This window comes from Nomascus leucogenys, chromosome 20, assembly GCF_006542625.1.
Source record: "Nomascus leucogenys isolate Asia chromosome 20, Asia_NLE_v1, whole genome shotgun sequence".
In the NCBI taxonomy this organism is placed as follows: domain Eukaryota; kingdom Metazoa; phylum Chordata; class Mammalia; order Primates; family Hylobatidae; genus Nomascus; species Nomascus leucogenys.
Genome location: NC_044400.1, coordinates 17,578,585 through 17,597,823, shown reverse-complemented (window position 1 = coordinate 17,597,823; position 19,239 = coordinate 17,578,585). Strand labels below are relative to the sequence as shown.

The 19,239-nt window shown below is 38.8% G+C and overlaps 1 protein-coding gene across 5 annotated transcripts in view; it reads left to right on the top strand.

Moving 5' to 3' along the window:
• The window catches only part of MGAT5 (alpha-1,6-mannosylglycoprotein 6-beta-N-acetylglucosaminyltransferase), a 325,140-nt gene that overhangs the window by 218,902 nt on the left and 86,999 nt on the right, over positions 1 to 19,239 (top strand). For all 5 annotated transcript variants that reach the window (XM_012502528.2, XM_030800826.1, XM_030800827.1 and 2 more), the window contains 3 exons: positions 381 to 515; positions 5,575 to 5,708; positions 18,071 to 18,204. In XM_012502528.2, coding sequence (XP_012357982.1) covers positions 381 to 515; positions 5,575 to 5,708; positions 18,071 to 18,204 — 403 coding nt within the window. The remainder of the gene's footprint in view (positions 1 to 380; positions 516 to 5,574; positions 5,709 to 18,070; positions 18,205 to 19,239) is intronic.

Genomic DNA, 19,239 nt, shown 5'->3' with positions numbered 1-19,239 from the left:
TTCAATATCTCATTGTGAAGAACCCCTGAGAGAGCCTTGTTTTCTGGAAGATGAGCAAAGAGGTTGAGAGAGGTTAGATAACTTGGTTAAGGTCTCACAGCTACTACATAGTGGTGATGGAGTCAGACCCATATCTTCCTTGATTTCAAAGACTGTGTTTATATGCCACCATTTGCTTTTGCAAGAGTCAGAATCAGCGTACTGGCTTGGCCTTAATGGATGGAAACAATTTATATAGGTAGCAGATTTGAAAGGGCCATGCTGTCATCTCTAATAAGGATTTTTGGGGTGGCATTTGCCCATTAAAGTTGCCAAGTTTATTACCTTTTAAGTAAATGATTTTTCTCTTTTTTCTCCCCTCTCATTTGCCGTTTCTCTAGAATCATGAAGAAGGTTGTAGGAAACCGATCTGGCTGCCCAACTGTAGGAGACAGAATTGTTGAGCTCATTTATATTGATATTGTAGGACTTGCTCAATTCAAGAAAACTCTTGGACCATCCTGGGTTCATTACCAGTAAGTGCTGTATGGTGTTCTGACTTAAGGGTTTTTTTCCCCCTCCTTAACAAAGGTTGCATGATTGTGGGTAGAAAAAGCTTATCAAATAGTATCTTTTCAGCTGTATGGAGTGTTGCTCATTCATAATTGAAATTCAGATTCTCAGTGACTTTGTACTTTCTATGGCTATTCATTATTTTCATTAGTTTCTTAGAAAACAAGTGTCAACCTCCTTTCTACCTTGACTAATATTAATACTTAGCCTTCCTCTCAGTATGCGTATGCCAGTGTCATCTATTTAATCAAATAACAATTTTGATAAAATAGGTACAGTGTCATTTCTTGTGTTCCATAGGTTTTAGATCATGATTCGCTTTTCTTTTCTTTTCTTTTTTTTTTTTTTTTTTTTTTGAGACGGAGTCTGGCCCTGTCCCCCAGGCTGGAGTGCAGTGGCGCCATCTGGGCTCACTGCAAGCTCTGCTTCCCGGGTTCACGCCATTCTCCTGCCTCAGCCTCCCAAGTAGCTGGGACTACAGGCGTCCGCCACCATGCCCGGCTAATATTTTTGTATTTTTAGTAGAGACGGAGTTTCACCATGTTGGCCAGGATGGTCTCGAACTCCTGACCTCATGATCCGCCCACCTCGGCCTCCCAAATTGCTAGGATTACAGGCTTGAGCCACCGCATCCGGCCCATGATTCGCTTTTCTTACCCTTTACTTCATCAGTATTTTGTCATTCCTGGAAGGGAAATCTAGGAATACGTTATCTGAATGCTGGGATCTTGCACTTTTTAAGATAAGCCCGTTAAGATTAGTATGACTGTGGTACATGTGTACTCTGTGCAGTCTTTATTATTTAGTAGAGTAGCTCAGTGTTTGCCCGAGTGTGGGTTTGGGACCACGATTTAGTATTTGAAACGCTTTTACCTGGCATACAAACATGGCACTAAATCACAATGAATTATATAATGAAATTTATTAATTTTTCAATTTTCTTTCAGCCTTTTTGAGAAAAGGTATAGTTTGATGCTACTGTATCTCCGACACTACTTTTAACACATGCATTTTTCACAATGTGAGAATAGCTGTGAGTCTCAGCATTCAGCAGGCAAAAGTGTCTATTCTGAATTGTAAAATACTTCCTAAAGGTTATATACTTTTTGTTGTTGTTATCTTGCATTTATGGCAGTCAATACTGGGTTTTATTTATGGTCTTTAAAAGTTTCCTTTAAAAAATCAGTTTTAGAAGGTGAATAAACTTAAATATATTTAACAATGTAAATGGCACATAAATATAAAAAAAGCAAAACTAAAAACTTGCTGTGGGCCAAGATAGTGCTCTACCTTTTGCATTAGGTGTTTTTCTGGTTTTTGGCTTGTTTCTTGAAATCTTGACCAAGGTGTTACTTTCCACCATTTTGTAAACGGCAGACAGCTGATAAATGTGCAAAGGAATCTACGCAGTACAGGCTTCCCTTGACTCACATATCCTCGCAATTAAGAAGAGTTCTTTGGATGGAAAAATGTTCTCAGCGGTAGTGTTTAGGTGAATTAAAAAAGGACGATTTTGTTATTAAAATGGTCACTGTTGATTGATATTTGATTCTTGTTGGATGAAAAGGCACCATCTTAGAGGGGGTTTTATGGATGAGTGTAATGTTTATCTGCCTTTCTTTAATAAATCATCTATGTTAGTGATATTATCTGGCAGGAGGTCTGTTACTGCTTTAGCTCTTCAGTCTTTGTGGTGTGATGAAGCAAAGATTCCATTAAGAGCCTACTCAGATCCTCTTGGAAGTTTCTGGCTGATTTCTTTCCGTTTTAAAAATTAGACATTGTCAGGGAAAATTTAAAATTTTCCCTTTTAAAAATCAGAAATTTAATGGAATGTATTCCATTAAATGTATTGTTATCTGATCTTTCAATTAGGAGCAAACCCTTGAGGCCAGTTGGTCTTGGAAAAATAATTGTAAATTTTGTCCTATTTACGTAGGGATCTAGGAAATTCAATTAAACATAAATTAAATGCCTACACACAACTAGTATTCTGCTAAGTACTGCAAAACTCATACGCATTTTACTTTCTACAAGGCCTTTGTTAAAGGACATACAAGAAAGTAAACTGCAAGTAGTCCAAGATAGGCCATGTTTTATGTCAAACACCAGATTAGAAATTATGGCATGGCAAGGAGCTGCTGAACATCCATTTCATAGCAGTGTGGCTGAGAGCACAGAGAAGGTTCCAGGAGTTATTTGGCATGGCTGCTGCGATCCCTGTTACAGGAAGGCGAGCTGCCTTGGGCATCAAAACAAATATCTTTTTAAGTCATTAGTCTGCCTATGATGCTCCAGACACAGAGACATTAGAGGGAAGACATAAATATTAGCAACACATTATAAAAATAGTTGCAAAACAGACAGATGCAGGATGTGATTGAAGAAGGAAAACTATAATGTCAAACCTTCCATGTCATAGACCAAGTCCAGTGTCCTGTCTGTGCTTTATAAATTAAACCTAGGTAAGCTAGAAAAGCAATTCCCAAGCCAAAGCCTCAAGGAAAAGGATGTCGAATTACAAATTTCTGAGAGAGATCCCATCATTCCATTCCTCTTTCAGGAAGAGCCCAGTGCCACATAGCTTACATCTAGGCACTGTGCAAAGTCGGGGCTTTCAGGAGTTAGGCCCTTGGCAGACAACTTTACTCATCAGGATTTGTTTTAATTGCCCAAATCAAAAATAACAATAATAAAACTTCAAGTTAAAAATATGGTCACCAGCCAAAGCTAGAGAAGAGTATATCGTTAGCATTTTATATTCATGAGTTCCACATCCACAGATTGAACCGCAGACCAAAAATATCTGAAGGAAAAACATAGTAATACAATAATAAAAATACAAATGTGATATTAGGCATTATAAGTAATCTAGAGATGATTTAAATATGAGAGGATGTGCATAGGTTATATGAAAGTACTATACCACTTTATATAAGGGACTTGAGTATCCTTGGATTTTGGTGTCCACAGGGGTCCTGGAACCAATCCACCAGATACCAAAGATAGCTGTAGACTGTTGGAGTCAATTGCCAATATATGGAAGAAGGTGAGCCTTCAAGCCAAGGCTCCACATGACCAGAGTGGCCCATTTCCCCCTGCTTTGCCTGCACAGAGTGCTGTAATCTTTGACTCACAAAGTAGTGCTGGCGAATCCCAGCTCTATTTCTCTGGTAGGAGTGGAGCATTCCCCAGCCCCACAAATCAGTGTGGGTCCTGTCCTCTCCTCTCCCTTTTTGCAGTGACCTGTAGAGCTGCCACCATTAACACTGCCAGCTTTTGCAGAAGAATATATACTGGCTGAAACCAGTTCCTTGTACATCTTTTTTTTAAATGGAAAAATATAAGTTAAGAAATGGGTATGTTTTATTAAGAAGTGGAAAGGGATGCTCTGAGCTATTCAGAGAGCAAAGAAAACAGACACTGATCAGTTCCTTGGGTCCCTAGCTTTCTTTTTTCAGGACTGTGGGCTTTATTTCTGCCCACCTATTGGCCACCAGGCCAATGACATATCTTTGATACTGTGAAAACTGCTGCTATGGTAAGAGCATATTCCGTGAGAGCCACAGAAGAATCTCAGACAGGGAAATTCCTCCTGTGGTTAGCTTGTATTTGACTTGTGGTGGTGGCCTGCCTACCTTTCTTTTCTTCACTTCCTGGCCTTGACAAATGGTAGTGATCTCTAATGAGAAAACTAGCACACAGAAATGAAAATGTATAAGTATACTTCCTAAAAAGTCCACTCTCATGTTTGGATTTTCCCCTGAATCATGCATTGAAGTGAAAATAAAAGTTGAAAGAATGCTTTTCTGATAGTAGGAAAAAACTGAGCCAGATTTTTAAAAGTCATTGCCATCATCTGATTCTAAAATGTGGGTTTCAATCTTTACTTTTATGCTTCTTAGTCTTCTAAAAGTTATTCAGAAGTTATTATTGATACATAATAGAAAATAGAGCTGCTTTTATTGGCCATCCTCAAGTTTAATTTACATCAAATATTTTGAAAGTCACTGATGAAATATTACCAAAATCAATAAATTTTGTTTTGGGATTGATTCCTTTCTTCCAATTGGTTATTCTTCGTGCACTCTAGAGCAGTGGTCAGAAAACTTTCCGAAAAGAGCCAGCTAGCAAACATTGTAAGCTTTTTGAGCCATATATGCATCGCTGCAGCTGCTTAGCTGTGCTGTTACAGGATGAAAGCAGCCATAGACAATAGGTCAACAACAGGGTGCGGCCGCGTTCAAATACAATTTTTATTTTTCAACATGGGAATTGGAATTTTATATAATTTGTACATGTCACAAAATATTTTTTAAAAACCATTTAAGAATGTAAAGATTATTCTAAGCTCACAGACCATAAAAAATAGGCGGTAAACCAGATTTGGCCCTGTTTTATGGCTTTGGTGGAATAGTAAACAAAACATTTTCACTTGTATTTCTTCAAGTTCTAGGAGAAAGCAAATAAAGTTCTATTACTATCAGATATATAAAAAAAATACCATTGCCTACTGAATGAGATTCTAAGCTTAATATAAAGTCGAATACTCCAATTGATGAAAACGTTGAATGATTGCTCCTAGAGATAACACGTGTCACGTGCTTTAAGCAGAATAAGACCTCTATAGATGGTAGCTCTGTTTCTTCGGCATCAGTTGATTAGACACCTACTATGTGCTCAGCTCTGGCTAGGTGCTGAGGGTACAGCATTGAACATGGCAGTCCCCAGTTCAAGCTTTCATAGAACTTTTTATTTTGCTGGTAGTTGAATGATCCTCTGTAGTTAGTTACCTGATCTGAAGCAAATCATATCTGCTGTGTGATGTCTCAGACTCTAAAGTGACACAAGTAGATGTTTGGTACACAAGCTATTCTAAAACATCATAATTCTTGTCTGGTCCTGCTTCTATTTAAAAGGATTTACCTATTTTTAGTAGTCTTGAAGGAAGGGTTAGAGCTTTTATCTTTTCAACTTTGGGGGCAAGTATGTAGTGTTAAACACATTGCTTTTTTCTTCCAGGTGCATGCTCCGAGTCCTTGATTCATTTGGTACTGAACCCGAATTCAATCATGCAAATTATGCCCAATCGAAAGGCCACAAGACCCCTTGGGGAAAATGGAATCTGAACCCTCAGCAATTTTATACCATGTTCCGTGAGTATTCCTGTTTCATGTATGCTTTCCAGAATGCCACCAAAGATAGATGGGAAAATTAGTTGCCATCTATTTTGTGTTATGATTCTCAGGACCATTAGCTGTAGAAGTGTGTGCCGTTGAACCTTTTCCTTGGGAATTGCTAAATTTGTTTTTTTGGTTTTTTTGTTTGTTTTTTAGTAGAAATCGAAAGGCCACCTGAACATTTTTTGAAAAACCTTGAAAATGTTTTCGAGAAAAAAATGTTCAATACAAAGTATCATTAGAAACTATTTGGGAAAGGACTTTGCAGTGACTTTAGATTGGCAGGCATTAAACACGCTTTATGCCACATGGATGCTATTTAGGGTACACTTTGTCACTAATGAGGGGTGAAGTCTTTCATGCAGATCTGTTTTCCACATAATTAAACCTTAATTATTTAAGCATCAAACTTTTTAAAGAAAAAAATAGCTTTTTAAAAAAGGAACTGTTTTAAACTCAGTTTTGTATTTTACTGATTTTTTTCAATCCTAGGCCCAGAATGAAATTTTACCTTCTCTTGCTGACTTGGTGTCATTGTTTTCAGCAGCAGTGATTATTTCATGAGCCGATATAGTATGAACAGCACACCAAATGATGATGAATTAACTGACCACAGATGCTAGGCTCTTAGACATTTTCTGTTTTTATAGGTTTATTTTCCCACTTTTACCATTTCTTCCTGCTGCTTTCTGTTTACCTGGCACTAGCCTCATTTCTAATTAGCTGAGGACTGTGAACTCAAAAAACCACATTTGATAGTGTTTGTGCCAAAAATGAATTTATTTTATAAGTCAATAGTCCTTAGTAATGAGATGAAGTCCTATTCCAGATGTGAAAGGCCAAATGAGATAATTTGGTTGATGAGAGAATTCCTATTTTCTAAAATTATCAGGATAATTTTAATCCAGAGGTTTCCACTTTATAACTTCTGAGATGAATCTGTTTGCTTTGCGGAAGTAAGACCCAAAAGACCCCTTCCTGATCTTCTTCCCATGTGGTGGCCCCTCCCCCTTGTACACAGCTACCTGAAGGTGAGCCCTGTCTCACACTCACTAAATGTAACAGCGCATGCATTGGACTAATCTTTGGGTGTTAGGCATGAAAAGGGAGAATTAAGAAGGGAGAATAAAGAATGGAGAGTAATTTTAAAAATCAACTCTTCCTTAAGTGTTCTATTAAGCTCAGATATGTGAGGGTGTGTTGTATGCTTCATAAACATTATTGTTCATGGAGCTGTATCATCCTGCTGTTACACACTGTCCCTGGGGCACAGTTGATTTTTGGCACATTAGATAACAGACGGCTTTCAGTGTGGTGAAGATGCTCAGAGTTTGCCTCTGGTTTGACTTTGCCGTGTAACTTTGAGGGATGGGATAAGGTGGCACAGAATAGCCTAAGAAGTGACCTATGTGTTAAACCAAGTGAAATAAAACATTAACTGTGTTCAAAATGACTAAAACCGCTGGGTGATATGCAGGCGTGTGCCCTACAAGAAATGGAGTTTCCAGGGAGTAGAGAAGAGAGGGTTTTTTTTCCTGGGAAACATAAAGTTCTATTTTAGAACATTGGAATTCAGAGTCCTACAAACCTATTTTGTTCTCCATGGATGGAGAATTTCAGCAGTACTGGTTGATTAAGTTGAAAGAAATTCACTGCTTAAAATGTAACTGAAGACAAAAGCATGGATTAATTTCTGTTAACCTGGGAAGGGAATAAGTTTCCTAACCATGACTCAGAATTCAGCAGAAATCAGGGAAAATTGATATGCTTGACTATATTTTAAAAAAAGAGGAACGTGTATGGCAAAACAACAACCAGTAACGTCATAAGCAAATCATATCACAGAGGGTTAAATTACTAACATAGACCCTTGTGTATACATACATACATATAAAAATTGAGAAGAAAAAGTTCCATGTTCCAACAGAAAAATGGGAAAAGGCTATTAACAGTTTAGAGAAAAGAGAAATTTACTGCTCTGAACATATGGAAAGATGTTAACCTCACTCACAGTAAGAGAAATGCATTTGTAAACTGCACCAAGGTAGCATGTCTCACATACAGATTGGCAGAAATGCAAAAGTTAAACAGCATAGCTATTCTGATGGTGCAGTGAGCAAAACCAGCCCTCTTCAACCCTAGTGGTTAGAATGCAGCATGGTAGTACCCCAATGGGGGTGATGTTTGTCAGGATCTCGCAAAACCGCCTCTGCATTTTCTTTCTTCAACTCAGCACCTCGTATATAGGAATCTATCCCAAAGATAATGAGCAAAATCAAGATGTGGCATGTGCTCAAGGGCATTTAGTGCAGCACTATTTGTAATAGGAAGCAACAAGAAACAACCCAAGTAATCATCATAGGGGACTGAGTGAATAATATGGTCCATTAATAGAGTGAAGTACTATGTACCTATAAAAAGAAATGAGGAAGGCTTTCATTCTAGGAGGGGCATGTCTAGGATATTTTAAGTGATAAGAGCCAACGTGCAGGACAACGTAGAGCCACTCCCTTTTATACATGTCAGATATAGAGGAAGAGTGTTGTGTGGTCATGTTAGTATATATGAATGAACTTATATTTCCAAAAGAAACAATGAAAGGATAAATAAACTAATAAAAGTGATTGCCATTGGATAAAGTGATTCCCATTGGATAAAGGTATCCAGGGATGGGGCTAGAAGGCTGATGTCTCTTAATGTTCCTTATTTTGACTTTAGGACCATGTAAATGTTTTACCTAATTTAAAAAGAGAAATACTCCAAGGAATTCAAAGTAGGATCTCGAAGAAGTGTTTGCACATTCATGTTCACTGCAGTAGTATTCCTCATAGCCATGAGGTAGAAGTAACCCAAATGTCCATCCACACAAGTGGATAAAGAAAACGTAGTATACATATATATGGAATATTATTTAGCCTTAAAAAGGAAAGAAATCCTGTCATAATCTACAACATGGATGAACCTCAATGATATTATGCTAAGCGAAATAAGCTAGTCACAAAAGGATGAATACCATATGATTCCACTCGTAAAGTATCTAAGGTAGTCAAAATCATGGAAGCAGAAAGCAGAAAGGTGGTTACCAAGTTGGGAGGAGGAATTAGTGTTTAATGGCTATGGGGTTTCAGTATTACAAGATGAAAAAGTTCTGAAGATCTCTTGCATACCAGTGTGAATATACTTAACACTACTGAATACTTAAAAAAGGTTAAGATGGTAAATTTAGTTTACTTGTTTTTTACCACAATAAAAATTCAAATAAAAAAGCATTCACTAAAAATTGAAAACAGATAGAGACAAACCTAGCTGTATGCGTGAGGTTGGTGTTAACCTCTCATACAGAGAAGATTATTACTTAAGTGGCTTTAAAAGACAATCTTTTGACTATACAGTTGTAGTGGAAATATTTATATTGTTACTTGAAACTGTTATAGGTATGTTGTAGGAACCACGATCTTTAGTATACAAAAAGAGGGGAGTACCTAAAGATTCTAGATTCTGGAATGATACACCAACCAAGAAAACTCCACAAAGTGTAGAGGGTCACCTTCACAAATTGCTAGGATACTACCTCATTACTGTAAAAAATAAAGTGAAAGAATTCAGCTTTGACCATGCCTTTCTAGCACAAATTGTATTTGAAGATAATCAAATAGTTGATTAGAGAAAGTCATTAATTATGGAGAAATCACAACTAATAAATGCAAAAGGAATGAATTAGAAAATGAGCATTATAAAACTCCTGATGAGATAGTAGAGCAAAACAGTCATCATCAGTGGTCGCTAAATCCATCAAGTAACAGGCTGATGGAAAACTTTCTCGTGGATGAGGCTCACTTGAATGGAGGAAATACAGAAATGAATACAGAAATAAAGCAGTTTGAGACCTTTATCCTATTGAGATATGTCTGAGCTGGAAAATTTGCAACAACAACAAAAAAATAGCTCCTGCACTCTGTTTTCCAGTGCCTGCCCACAGTGAACTTGGATGCATGCTTGCAAGAGGGTCCCTTTCTTCCCATGTGACAAAGGCCTGGGGTCCAGTCCAGCTAGGTCCTTCCCATAGAGCCCTCCATTCCTTTACCTTTTGGGTCAATGTGGCTATTTTAGTGGTCTGAAGAGAAATACCATTCCTTTGAATATCAAAAGTTATATTTATTTCTTGTTAATTTTTCAAAAGTGAAATAAATTTACTAGTGCTTAATATATGAGCTGGATAGTAATCATTATATAATTTCTGTATAAATATGTACATATACTGAGGATGTACTCAGGTTCCTGTGTGCTTAGATTGTGTTCTACTGATGGAATGCACAATGAAAAGTTTGGAGACTGCAGAAACAGAGTGCTATACTTGAAGAATCAAGTCTTCAGGACTAGCTGCCTTATCGTAAGGTGTAGCAGTATTGTGGTTCACGTGCAGACAGAGAGCGTGGGGAAGGCCAGTCCAAAAGAACCCCGTGGGAAGATAAAGAAAAATACACCACTGGGATGCATCTTGAGGAGCGGTGAAATGTAATACACTGGACCAGAATGTGTTTGCGTTCTTAAATATTCATGGTACACGTCTCATTTTAAGGCTCCTTCTGTTTCTCCTCTAACTCGTTTCCTAAGTTGGTGGGGTTTCTACAAGTTGAAAAACCTTGCATTTCTGTATTATTTTGCCCCCAGTCTCAAGTTCACTGGCGCCATCGTCGTCATGTGTTCTCTTTGCGGTCAGGCATTTTAGGTGGTGTCCACATAGACTATTCCTGACACCTTCGTAAGCAGCTTCTGGAGGGACTGGTGGCCAGACAATACTAAGGCCATTTGATTAGATCTATTAAGTGATGATTTTTTTCCCCGGGAATCTGGTAAGTCTGGTTGTTTCTCCTTCTAGGCCCCCATTCCTGCTCGCTCCTCCTGTCCACATGCTAACATGACCTCTGAACTAAGGCACTAAGGCTTTCCAGCCACAAAAACCAGCTCTTGAAAGCTCAGCTTGGATCAGGCTATTTCTCCTCAGAGAGTGCAGTGCCTTCCTTTTGTCCATGGGATCATTTTCAAACTCCACAGCCAAGTATTCAAGACCTTAGGCTCTCTGGCCTCAACTCCTGATCATATTCCTCTCCAGTCTCACCCAACAGCCTGCTGGTCCCTGAGAAGCAAAATTTAATTTTTTCTTTAAAACTCTCCTTAAGTGACTTCCTCCAATTTTCCAATCAAATTTATAAAGAAATGTAATTACAAAATCAGGGAAGGACTTCCTCCTACTGAAAAAGACTCCCCTAACCCTGGTGTAACTTTTATCTTTTTCACAAGTGTATTTTTACATACTTGTCACATACGTACTAAAATTTTGTATCTCCTTTTTTTCCACTTAATATATCATCTTTTTTTTCCTTCAAGACTCTACTCAGATTTGAAAACCATTGTTTCCAAGACTCTTGTACACTCAAGTGGCTAGTTCCTAAGTCATAGTTATTTGGGGATGCTTTTGTTATTTCTTGTTGGGACTTAACTGATGCTTTTTTTCTGGTTTCCAGGTACCTGGCTTGGCTTATATTTAGGTATTATTTAACTATGCATACGGCTTGTTTTAAATTCCTGAAGGAAGTCTTTTATTTTTCACAGTCTCAAACAAGGTGCATTATATCTCAGTAAATAAATGCAAGAAATGTGCCCTCACAGAAAAATAAGAGCGAAGACATTTGCCTTTCCCATTTAGAAGAGAAAGCTCTAAAATTGATGACTTGCACTGTAAATTTTCCAGTATTTGGATAGCTCTAATTATCTGCACCACACCCATATTTACAACTTCATCTGGCTTGTATAAAAACATTGGCAGTGGTAAATCATCTTTATCTAATTGAGTTTTTTCCTCTCTTTCCCTAGAGTTGATGGCCGAAAGTAGCAGTAGCAGGCATTACAAGATACCCCATCCCTGGTTTCAGATCTCAGACCTTATTTTTATATCCTACAAAAATTTCAATAACCTTTGAAATCAGTTCTGCTTAACAGCCTCACTTTTCATATCATTACCATAGAGCATTTACTACATTGCCTGAGCAAACTATGTTCGTATAGTTTTATTTTATTTTATTTTCTTTATGTGTGTATGTGTTAGGTACCTGCAACATTTTGACTATCATTCACAATGTGAAGACACAGAAGACTTTGCCTTCTGGGTGCTCACGTTCTGTATAGTCAAGGCTGGAGAATATTCAGCATTTCTTGGTACTTGTGGAAATTTGGAGCAGAAAAGACAGGGAGCTATAACAAAGTGGAGAGAAGAGCAGATTGGGGATTCTGGAGGTGTTTAGAACTTTCCCATTTGACTTTCCACATCTGATTTTTTTTTCTTTTTACCCCCTCCTCCTCTTTCCCAAATCCTTGTAAGGTGCTCCTTAGTAAAGGCTACAGGGCTGACTAAGCCTAAGTATTTTCTTGTTCCTTATGAGCGTCAGTTTAGGAGTTAGATTGGAATCTTTATTTGGTTGTCGATTTTATTCTCTTCTTCAGTGTGTGTCCCCTGACCATCTGTGGGATGTCTAAGCCTCTGTTCTCCAGAAGCTTACTTTCAGTGGAGTCAGGAGGTACGCAAAAATAAGACTTTCTCATACTTCCACTTTAGAAATTACAGGCCCAGGTGAATGGAGCAGGGAAAATTTGAATGCAGAGGTAAGGAACATCCTAGTTGTGGCAACTAGAGGCACGTTTTCCCAGGGTCCTCAAGACCCTGTCGCTTACTACGCGGCTTTTTGCTCATTTCTTTCTACTTCCTTGCTGTTTATTGAGTAGAATAGGCACACTCCCCCTCAGGACCTTTGCATTGGTTGTCCCATCTCCTGGAACATTCTTCTTTTAGACTTCCCCATCTCCTCCTTCAGTTTTTTAATTCAAATGTCATTTCAGTGAGACTGACTGTGACCTCCTCTTTTAAAATGCAACTCCTTTCTTCCCCAACTTTCTACTCCCCTTCCTTGCTTTATTTTCCTCCATAACTTTATTGCTACCCAGTATTTATGTTTCACTTACTTTTATTTTCTTTTTCCTCCCCTGGAATCTGAGATATATAATGGCAGGAATTTTAGCTGCTTTGTTTATTGCTGGAACTCTAACATCCTGAAGAGTGGCTGTCACATAGGTAGGCATTCAGAAAGTCTTTTATTGATGGAATTAAACTAGAATGAACAATATTGCCTATTCTGTTTTTAATCCATGCAACAATGTAGGGAAGGAGACTGTTGTACAAATTTAAGATTGTAGAAACTTCTTTAGGCCAGTGGCCTCATCTTACTTTCTTGTGTCTTCCCAGGGAACTTACTCACATTTTTGGGCTTTCAAGTGGCATTCAGACCATAATGATTTTCAGTATCATTGACATTCCAACCCTGAATTTCTCCCAGGATTTGGGGCTCACAGCCATTTTTATTTGCATGATCAAATTGAATGATGGCTTGTGGATCAAAAATTTTGCCTGGCAAAACAGGAATTTTAGAACCAAATCAATTCCCATTCATGCAAGTAATAAGCCTGTTGGCTGTAGCTAAGGATCAGTTAACTTCCATGTACAATTTTATTTTTAGGGCATGATAACCAGAAGAGCTATTTGCGATTGAAACTGCCATTTTGGCCTTTAACTTGAATCAGGAGGGCTCTTGCCTTTAAGTTCTGTGCAGACCAGTGAGGATTAGGATCAGCCTCGTGGTTCCTTCAGTCTGAGTCTCAGCTTTCAGGAGTGTTACTCTTCCAAGGAGTCCATTCCCTCCTAAATTGCTTTTTGACACTTGAAAATTTTACCCTGAAGTGCCTTTTGTCAACAATTTAGGCACTCATCTTCTCAGCTCAACTTATATTACAGTTTCCCTAGCCTGCATCCCAGCCTTCTCTCTTGAAGAAACTAGTATCACCACCATTTGGAAAAAAAAAAAAAAAAAAAAAATCAGTTTTTGTAAAATTTGAAGCATAACATTACTATGTATAGTTTTTTTAATCCAGATTTCTTGTGTGACATAACTATTTTTCAATGAATTTTTTTCTACCGTCGGTTTTATCAGGATCAGCAAAGACAGCATGAATATGATGACAATCAGTATTCTTCAGTATTTTAAATGATGTTTTCAGCCATACAAAAAAATAGAAGAAATGTTACTAGAAACCCACAAATCTAGATTCTATAATTAACCATTTACTGTATCAATCCATATGCCAGTCCTCTCTCTATCCATCAATCCACCTTTTTTTTTTGGATGCATAAAAGAACTCTCTGATGCTTCAGCTTCACATCATTAACTATAATTCAATATTTTGAGGGGAAAAATGATCCACAAACTTAGAAAAAAAGTCCAGTAATAGTGGTTATTTCTAGGTGATGAAAATGTAACTTATTTTTCCTCATATCTTTATTATCTGAAAAAAGTTTTAATCTGAGGATATATTTCCATTATAATCAGGAAAACCAATAAATCCATTGGTATTTAGGAAAAAGAAAAGCTTGTTTATTGCAGAAGTCTTAGCAAAAAGTGAGAAGGCCTGGACTGACAAATATGAAAAGGAAAGGATGAGTTGATGGATTTTTGAGAAACTAATATCCCTGGGACTAGACCAACTGTGAGGGCTAAGGAATGGGCCCAGGCTGGTGCTGGGGTTTCTTCTCTTGGTGACCAGGGGATGTGAAGATACATCACATTCTTAGAGATGTTTGGGACTTACTGATAGAAAAAACAGACCTCAGAGATTTATGCAATTGAAAGAAAGGTCAACTCGACTTAGTATGCATTTTGAATTGTAGTTTAAAAGATGATATTATGACTGCTTGATAGATATAGCGTATGCTTCATTTATTAAGTAGTTGGTAAGCTCCTTGAAGGCAGAAACTCATCTTTATATTGTAGTTTGTCAATACTTATCAGATAAGCTGGTTTGTAGAAATGCTCCAAAACATTTGTCGTTGAATGAATTATTCAAGCTAAGCTAATAGTATTTCTTAGAAGTAGTTATCATCATACTCTGCTCAGGGAACACATCAAGCTGATTTGTAATCATTTGTAAATAGGTGCTTCCAAAGTGCTTAAAATAGTGTTTCTCTTAATAAGAGATATTTTGTTCTAAATTGTCTTAAAATCATTGCTAATGTTTGGCAAATCTGCAGTTTTGTAGCATGTAAAAAAATCTGTGTGGTCCCACATACATATGGCACAAGATACTCAAGAAACTGAGGTGACACTGCATATGTATTCTAGATCCCTCTTGTGTATTTTGCTGTACCTTAGAACATTATTTTCCTCTGAAGCATGGTTTACCACTGCCGTACACAGGGTCCAGAAAATTATTTGGACTATGAGGCTGTATATTAGAGTGACTTAAGGAGTTGATGCCCTGAAAGCAGCCATTCTGGCTCTGAATCCCAGTGTTGCCATTTCCTAGCATGTAGACTTGGGTAGTTAAACCATATCTCTGTTTTCTCATCTGTACAATCATGTTACACTGTTATGAGGTTAAAATGGAAGACTCACTATAATGCGCTTAGCACAGAACTTGGCATGTAGTCAGAACTCAGAATGTCAGCCATCTTTTTTAAAAATCACATTTGTTTATCCTCTGGGATGGAGGGATTACTAAAAGCACAGGAATTTCCTGCATCCTGTTTATGATGAGATTTGTTTGATTTACCTTAAAATGTAAATACCTTCTCTTTGAAACCCTCCCAACACAATGAAAGTCTCTGTTCCCTTCCTAAGGCAGAGCAAAAAAGAAAGGTTGGCCTGAAATTTGAACTCAATGAAATGAACATTTCAGATAACATCCTCCTGGACTTGTGGCTTTTGATTTATTATAAGCACCATTAAGAACACTTGTGATAAGACCAGGGCGCTCTCGGCAGATGTTACCGGGCGGGCTCCAGCTGGTGTTCAGATCCTTGGAAGCAAGCCACACTGGGCTGGTAGTTACTTCAGAATCACCTGCTGGGGCGAGTCACAGCTGAGCAAACCCTTATGTGGTCAAGGTTTAGTGTCCTGTGGCAAGTTTAGAGTCACCTGGGAGGAGAAGGCATGTAGAGATCAGACCAGTGCTCAGGCCGCGGCTCATTAGATGTGGTGATTTGATACTGTTTGTAAATCTTAGTCTCACCTGAGGTCCTTGAAACCACACTTGCAGGTTGTTGATCCCTAAGTTAACATTTCAGAAGGTGAGACAGGAGTTAGTGTTTGGATGAAAACATAGAAGAGAGCTTAGATGTGAAATTCATAGTGTCAGAGTTAATTGAATAGCAAATTATAGTCATAGCAGCAGAAGCCCACCATTCCTCACAAGTTTTCCTGATATTTACTTCTCCCTCTCACCAGTCAAGCTAGAAGCTAGGAGAATCTTTCACACAAAAATACGTTACATATATGTGTTTTTTCATTTGGGGGGCTTAATCATCTTATTTTTTTACTATAAATTAGTATATTATAACATGAAATAAAACCCATTGTTTTACTTGCTGGATTATTTTTTAAGTGCCTACCTAGGGACTAAATAACTACATTTCAGAAACAAGTATTTCAAGCATCGTGCTTTAATCACCATGTAAATTTTCTGACAGTAAAAAAAATTTAGAAACACCTGATCCTGAAGTATAGTGTCAGGTTTGAGTTCAAAACTTTTAGAATTAACAAAAAATGTTAGAAATATTTTAAGCTGCACAATAACACCGAGAATACACACAGGTTGTGTTTTTCTCCCCACTAATCCTTGAAAATTCCCTGTGCCCTCAGCCCCTCAAAAGGGGGGAGAAGAGCAACCATTGCCTCTTGTTGGCAGTAGAATTTATTCAGTAATTTACTTTCCAGCCAACTGCAGCCATTACTGCTGCCTCTGGGCACTTGTTCAAAAACGCAGAAATGAAATAACAGATTGGCCAGACTGAACACAACTCCCTAGTCACAACCCTATTATCTCCTCATTCTGTCACCCCCATTAGGCAAAAGCCTGGGAAACGGAGGGTGGCAACACAGTATTTACATGGCTCGTGCATATCCACAGCTCAGGGCTTCCTGCCAATGTCCCTTCTTCATTCTGTTCCCCTGTGTGCATGGTGGGTGACGCTGGAGTCTGGGCATTGGAGTCCTAGGCCTGTGCTGCAGGCTCGCCTTTGCCTATCGGTCTGTCTGAAAGGATTTCTGTGCTGCTACAAGCCTGGGAAATGGCTCCTCAGTCCTAGGACAACCAGAACAAGATGAAGGGACCAGCTTCCTCTGTTTGTTGACCACCTATCTGTGAATGGATGTGGTTGAGTCTGCCGTGTGTGGACTTTTCGGAATCTTGTGTATATCTCAATTACCAGGAGGAATTTGGTTTCATGTTATTTATAGCTGTTCTGTTCAGGTCAGAGCCAAGCAGAGCAGTTGCTTCATTTAATATCAGCCACACATGGGCTCTGCAGGCTCATCTCCTGAAAAACTGAGATTTATCTTGACAGAATGAAGGTAGAGGAGAGGAGTGTCTCTATTTAATCTAGAGAGAATTATTTTCTGATTGTCACTTGCTGGTGAAATGCCTTTTAAAATTATAGGCACAAGATGCAGATGTTTGGAGAGGGTGTGGGGTTGCTGTCCCCCTAGGTCAAGTGTTAGAGAAGTTACAGAACCCAAATGAGAGAAATCCAAAATTTTCTCTTCCAGAATAGCCTACTCTGTAGACAGTATTCCTTTGCAGTGGTTGTTTTTTTTTGTTTTGTTTTGTTTTGTTTTGGAGTGGTTTGTGCCCCAGCGGGCTTTACCTTTTATTCTGTCTTCATTCCATGCACCTGTTCAATATAGCCCCATAATTACATCTTTTATGAGTGAGTAATTCTTAGAGGAGATAAAAGGTTCTGAGGATTATTCATCACTTTGTCCCTAAACCTCTTGTTATGTAGCTGGGTGAAAAACACAGCTGGAGTTAGATTCATTTACGTGGGGACTCTGTGCCTATTCAGAACTCCCGATCAGCCCTGCCCCCTACAGATTTCTGGCCAGTAGTTGGTAATACCTGGGTGAGAGCCTTTCTGCGGGAAATGGACAGTAGCCTTATTCTGAGGCAACAAGGAAGAGAGTACACAGCTTAACGATTTTCAGACAGATGTATTTTCCCCTAAAAAGAACAGGTTTTGGTTCAGGTTAATCCATCCTAGAGAGAAGTATTCTCATGATGGTTTTACTGGGAACGTGTGGGAGAGAGAACAATCCCTCACCTCCCTCAGGTAAGAAAGAACAGGGTAAGATGAAAACAAACATTTTCTTACAGGTAAGATGGCCTGTGTTAAATATGTCATTGTTATTTCGTCTTGCTGATTGGACACTAACTGTCCTCTCCATTTCTTTGCATACCAGCTCATACCCCAGACAACAGCTTTCTGGGGTTTGTGGTCGAGCAGCACCTGAACTCCAGTGATATCCACCACATTAATGAAATCAAAAGGCAGAACCAGTCCCTTGTGTATGGCAAAGTGGATAGCTTCTGGAAGGTGAGTCAGTCTGTGCGTGTCTCTCTCTCTCTGAAAAGAAGCTTGTTGGGTAATTTAATTTAACTTTGATCCAGGGAATAATCAAGCCAAGTGCCCAGGGCCTAATGGGATCTACTTAGACATAAACAAGAATGTGCAAGGATTCAGTTGCTCAGCGTTTGGGTTTCTAACCAAGGCTGTATGTACCTGCTCTTATGGTAGTGGCTGTACAACAGCCACCTTCACTCTCTGCATGTCAGAAGGGACACATTCTAGCTGCTTTCACACCTTGTACTTGCTTCTGAGAGCCAGGGCCCTCCAGGGGTTGAATATCTTTCTGGAGCAAGGTACTGCACAGGGAGAAACTTTACCAAGGGAGTCTTTCCCTCTGCTTCTGGGAGGTAGTCTGTCGAGGTAGGCAGCTCCCTTTCCTGGGAAATGCAGTGGCCTTCACATCCTCTTGGCTATAGTCACTACTCACTTGACCTAGAAAGTAAATTCTTACTGGGGCTGACTGTAGGCAGTTTGTTCAGGGAGGTCTTGGCTGAAACAGCACTCTTGGCCATAGACCAAACCAATTTTTCCAAAAGCATTGGGCCCGTTGGCCCTCCTGAGTTGATTTCCTGAGTACATCTGGGGAAAGTGTTAACAGGAGAGGAACCAGATTGGATGTGACCTGTTGACAGGTAATGCAGATCTTTTTATGTGGGAAGTCTGCCTCAATGGGCAAATGTCATAATTTTTTTTTGAGAAAATGTTTTTAGAAGATAGAAGTCTTCAGGAGCTCACAACATGCCTCTTCCTAAATGTAAGAATTCATTGCTTTCTTGAATGATCACAGACTGTGGTCTCATGTTTCTTCCTAGCCAAGGAAGTTAGGAATCCTACAACTGAGGGAGTACAGGTGATGTACAGGATAAAGAATTCCTTGGTACTGCTTTTCTGACCCTGTGTTCAGAAAAGGAAAAGCAGTGCCCTACCCCTCAGCTCTAAGGTACTAAATACACCAAAGGGATGATGAGATCAGCCCATCTCCGGGGAGGCAGATTTAATTCC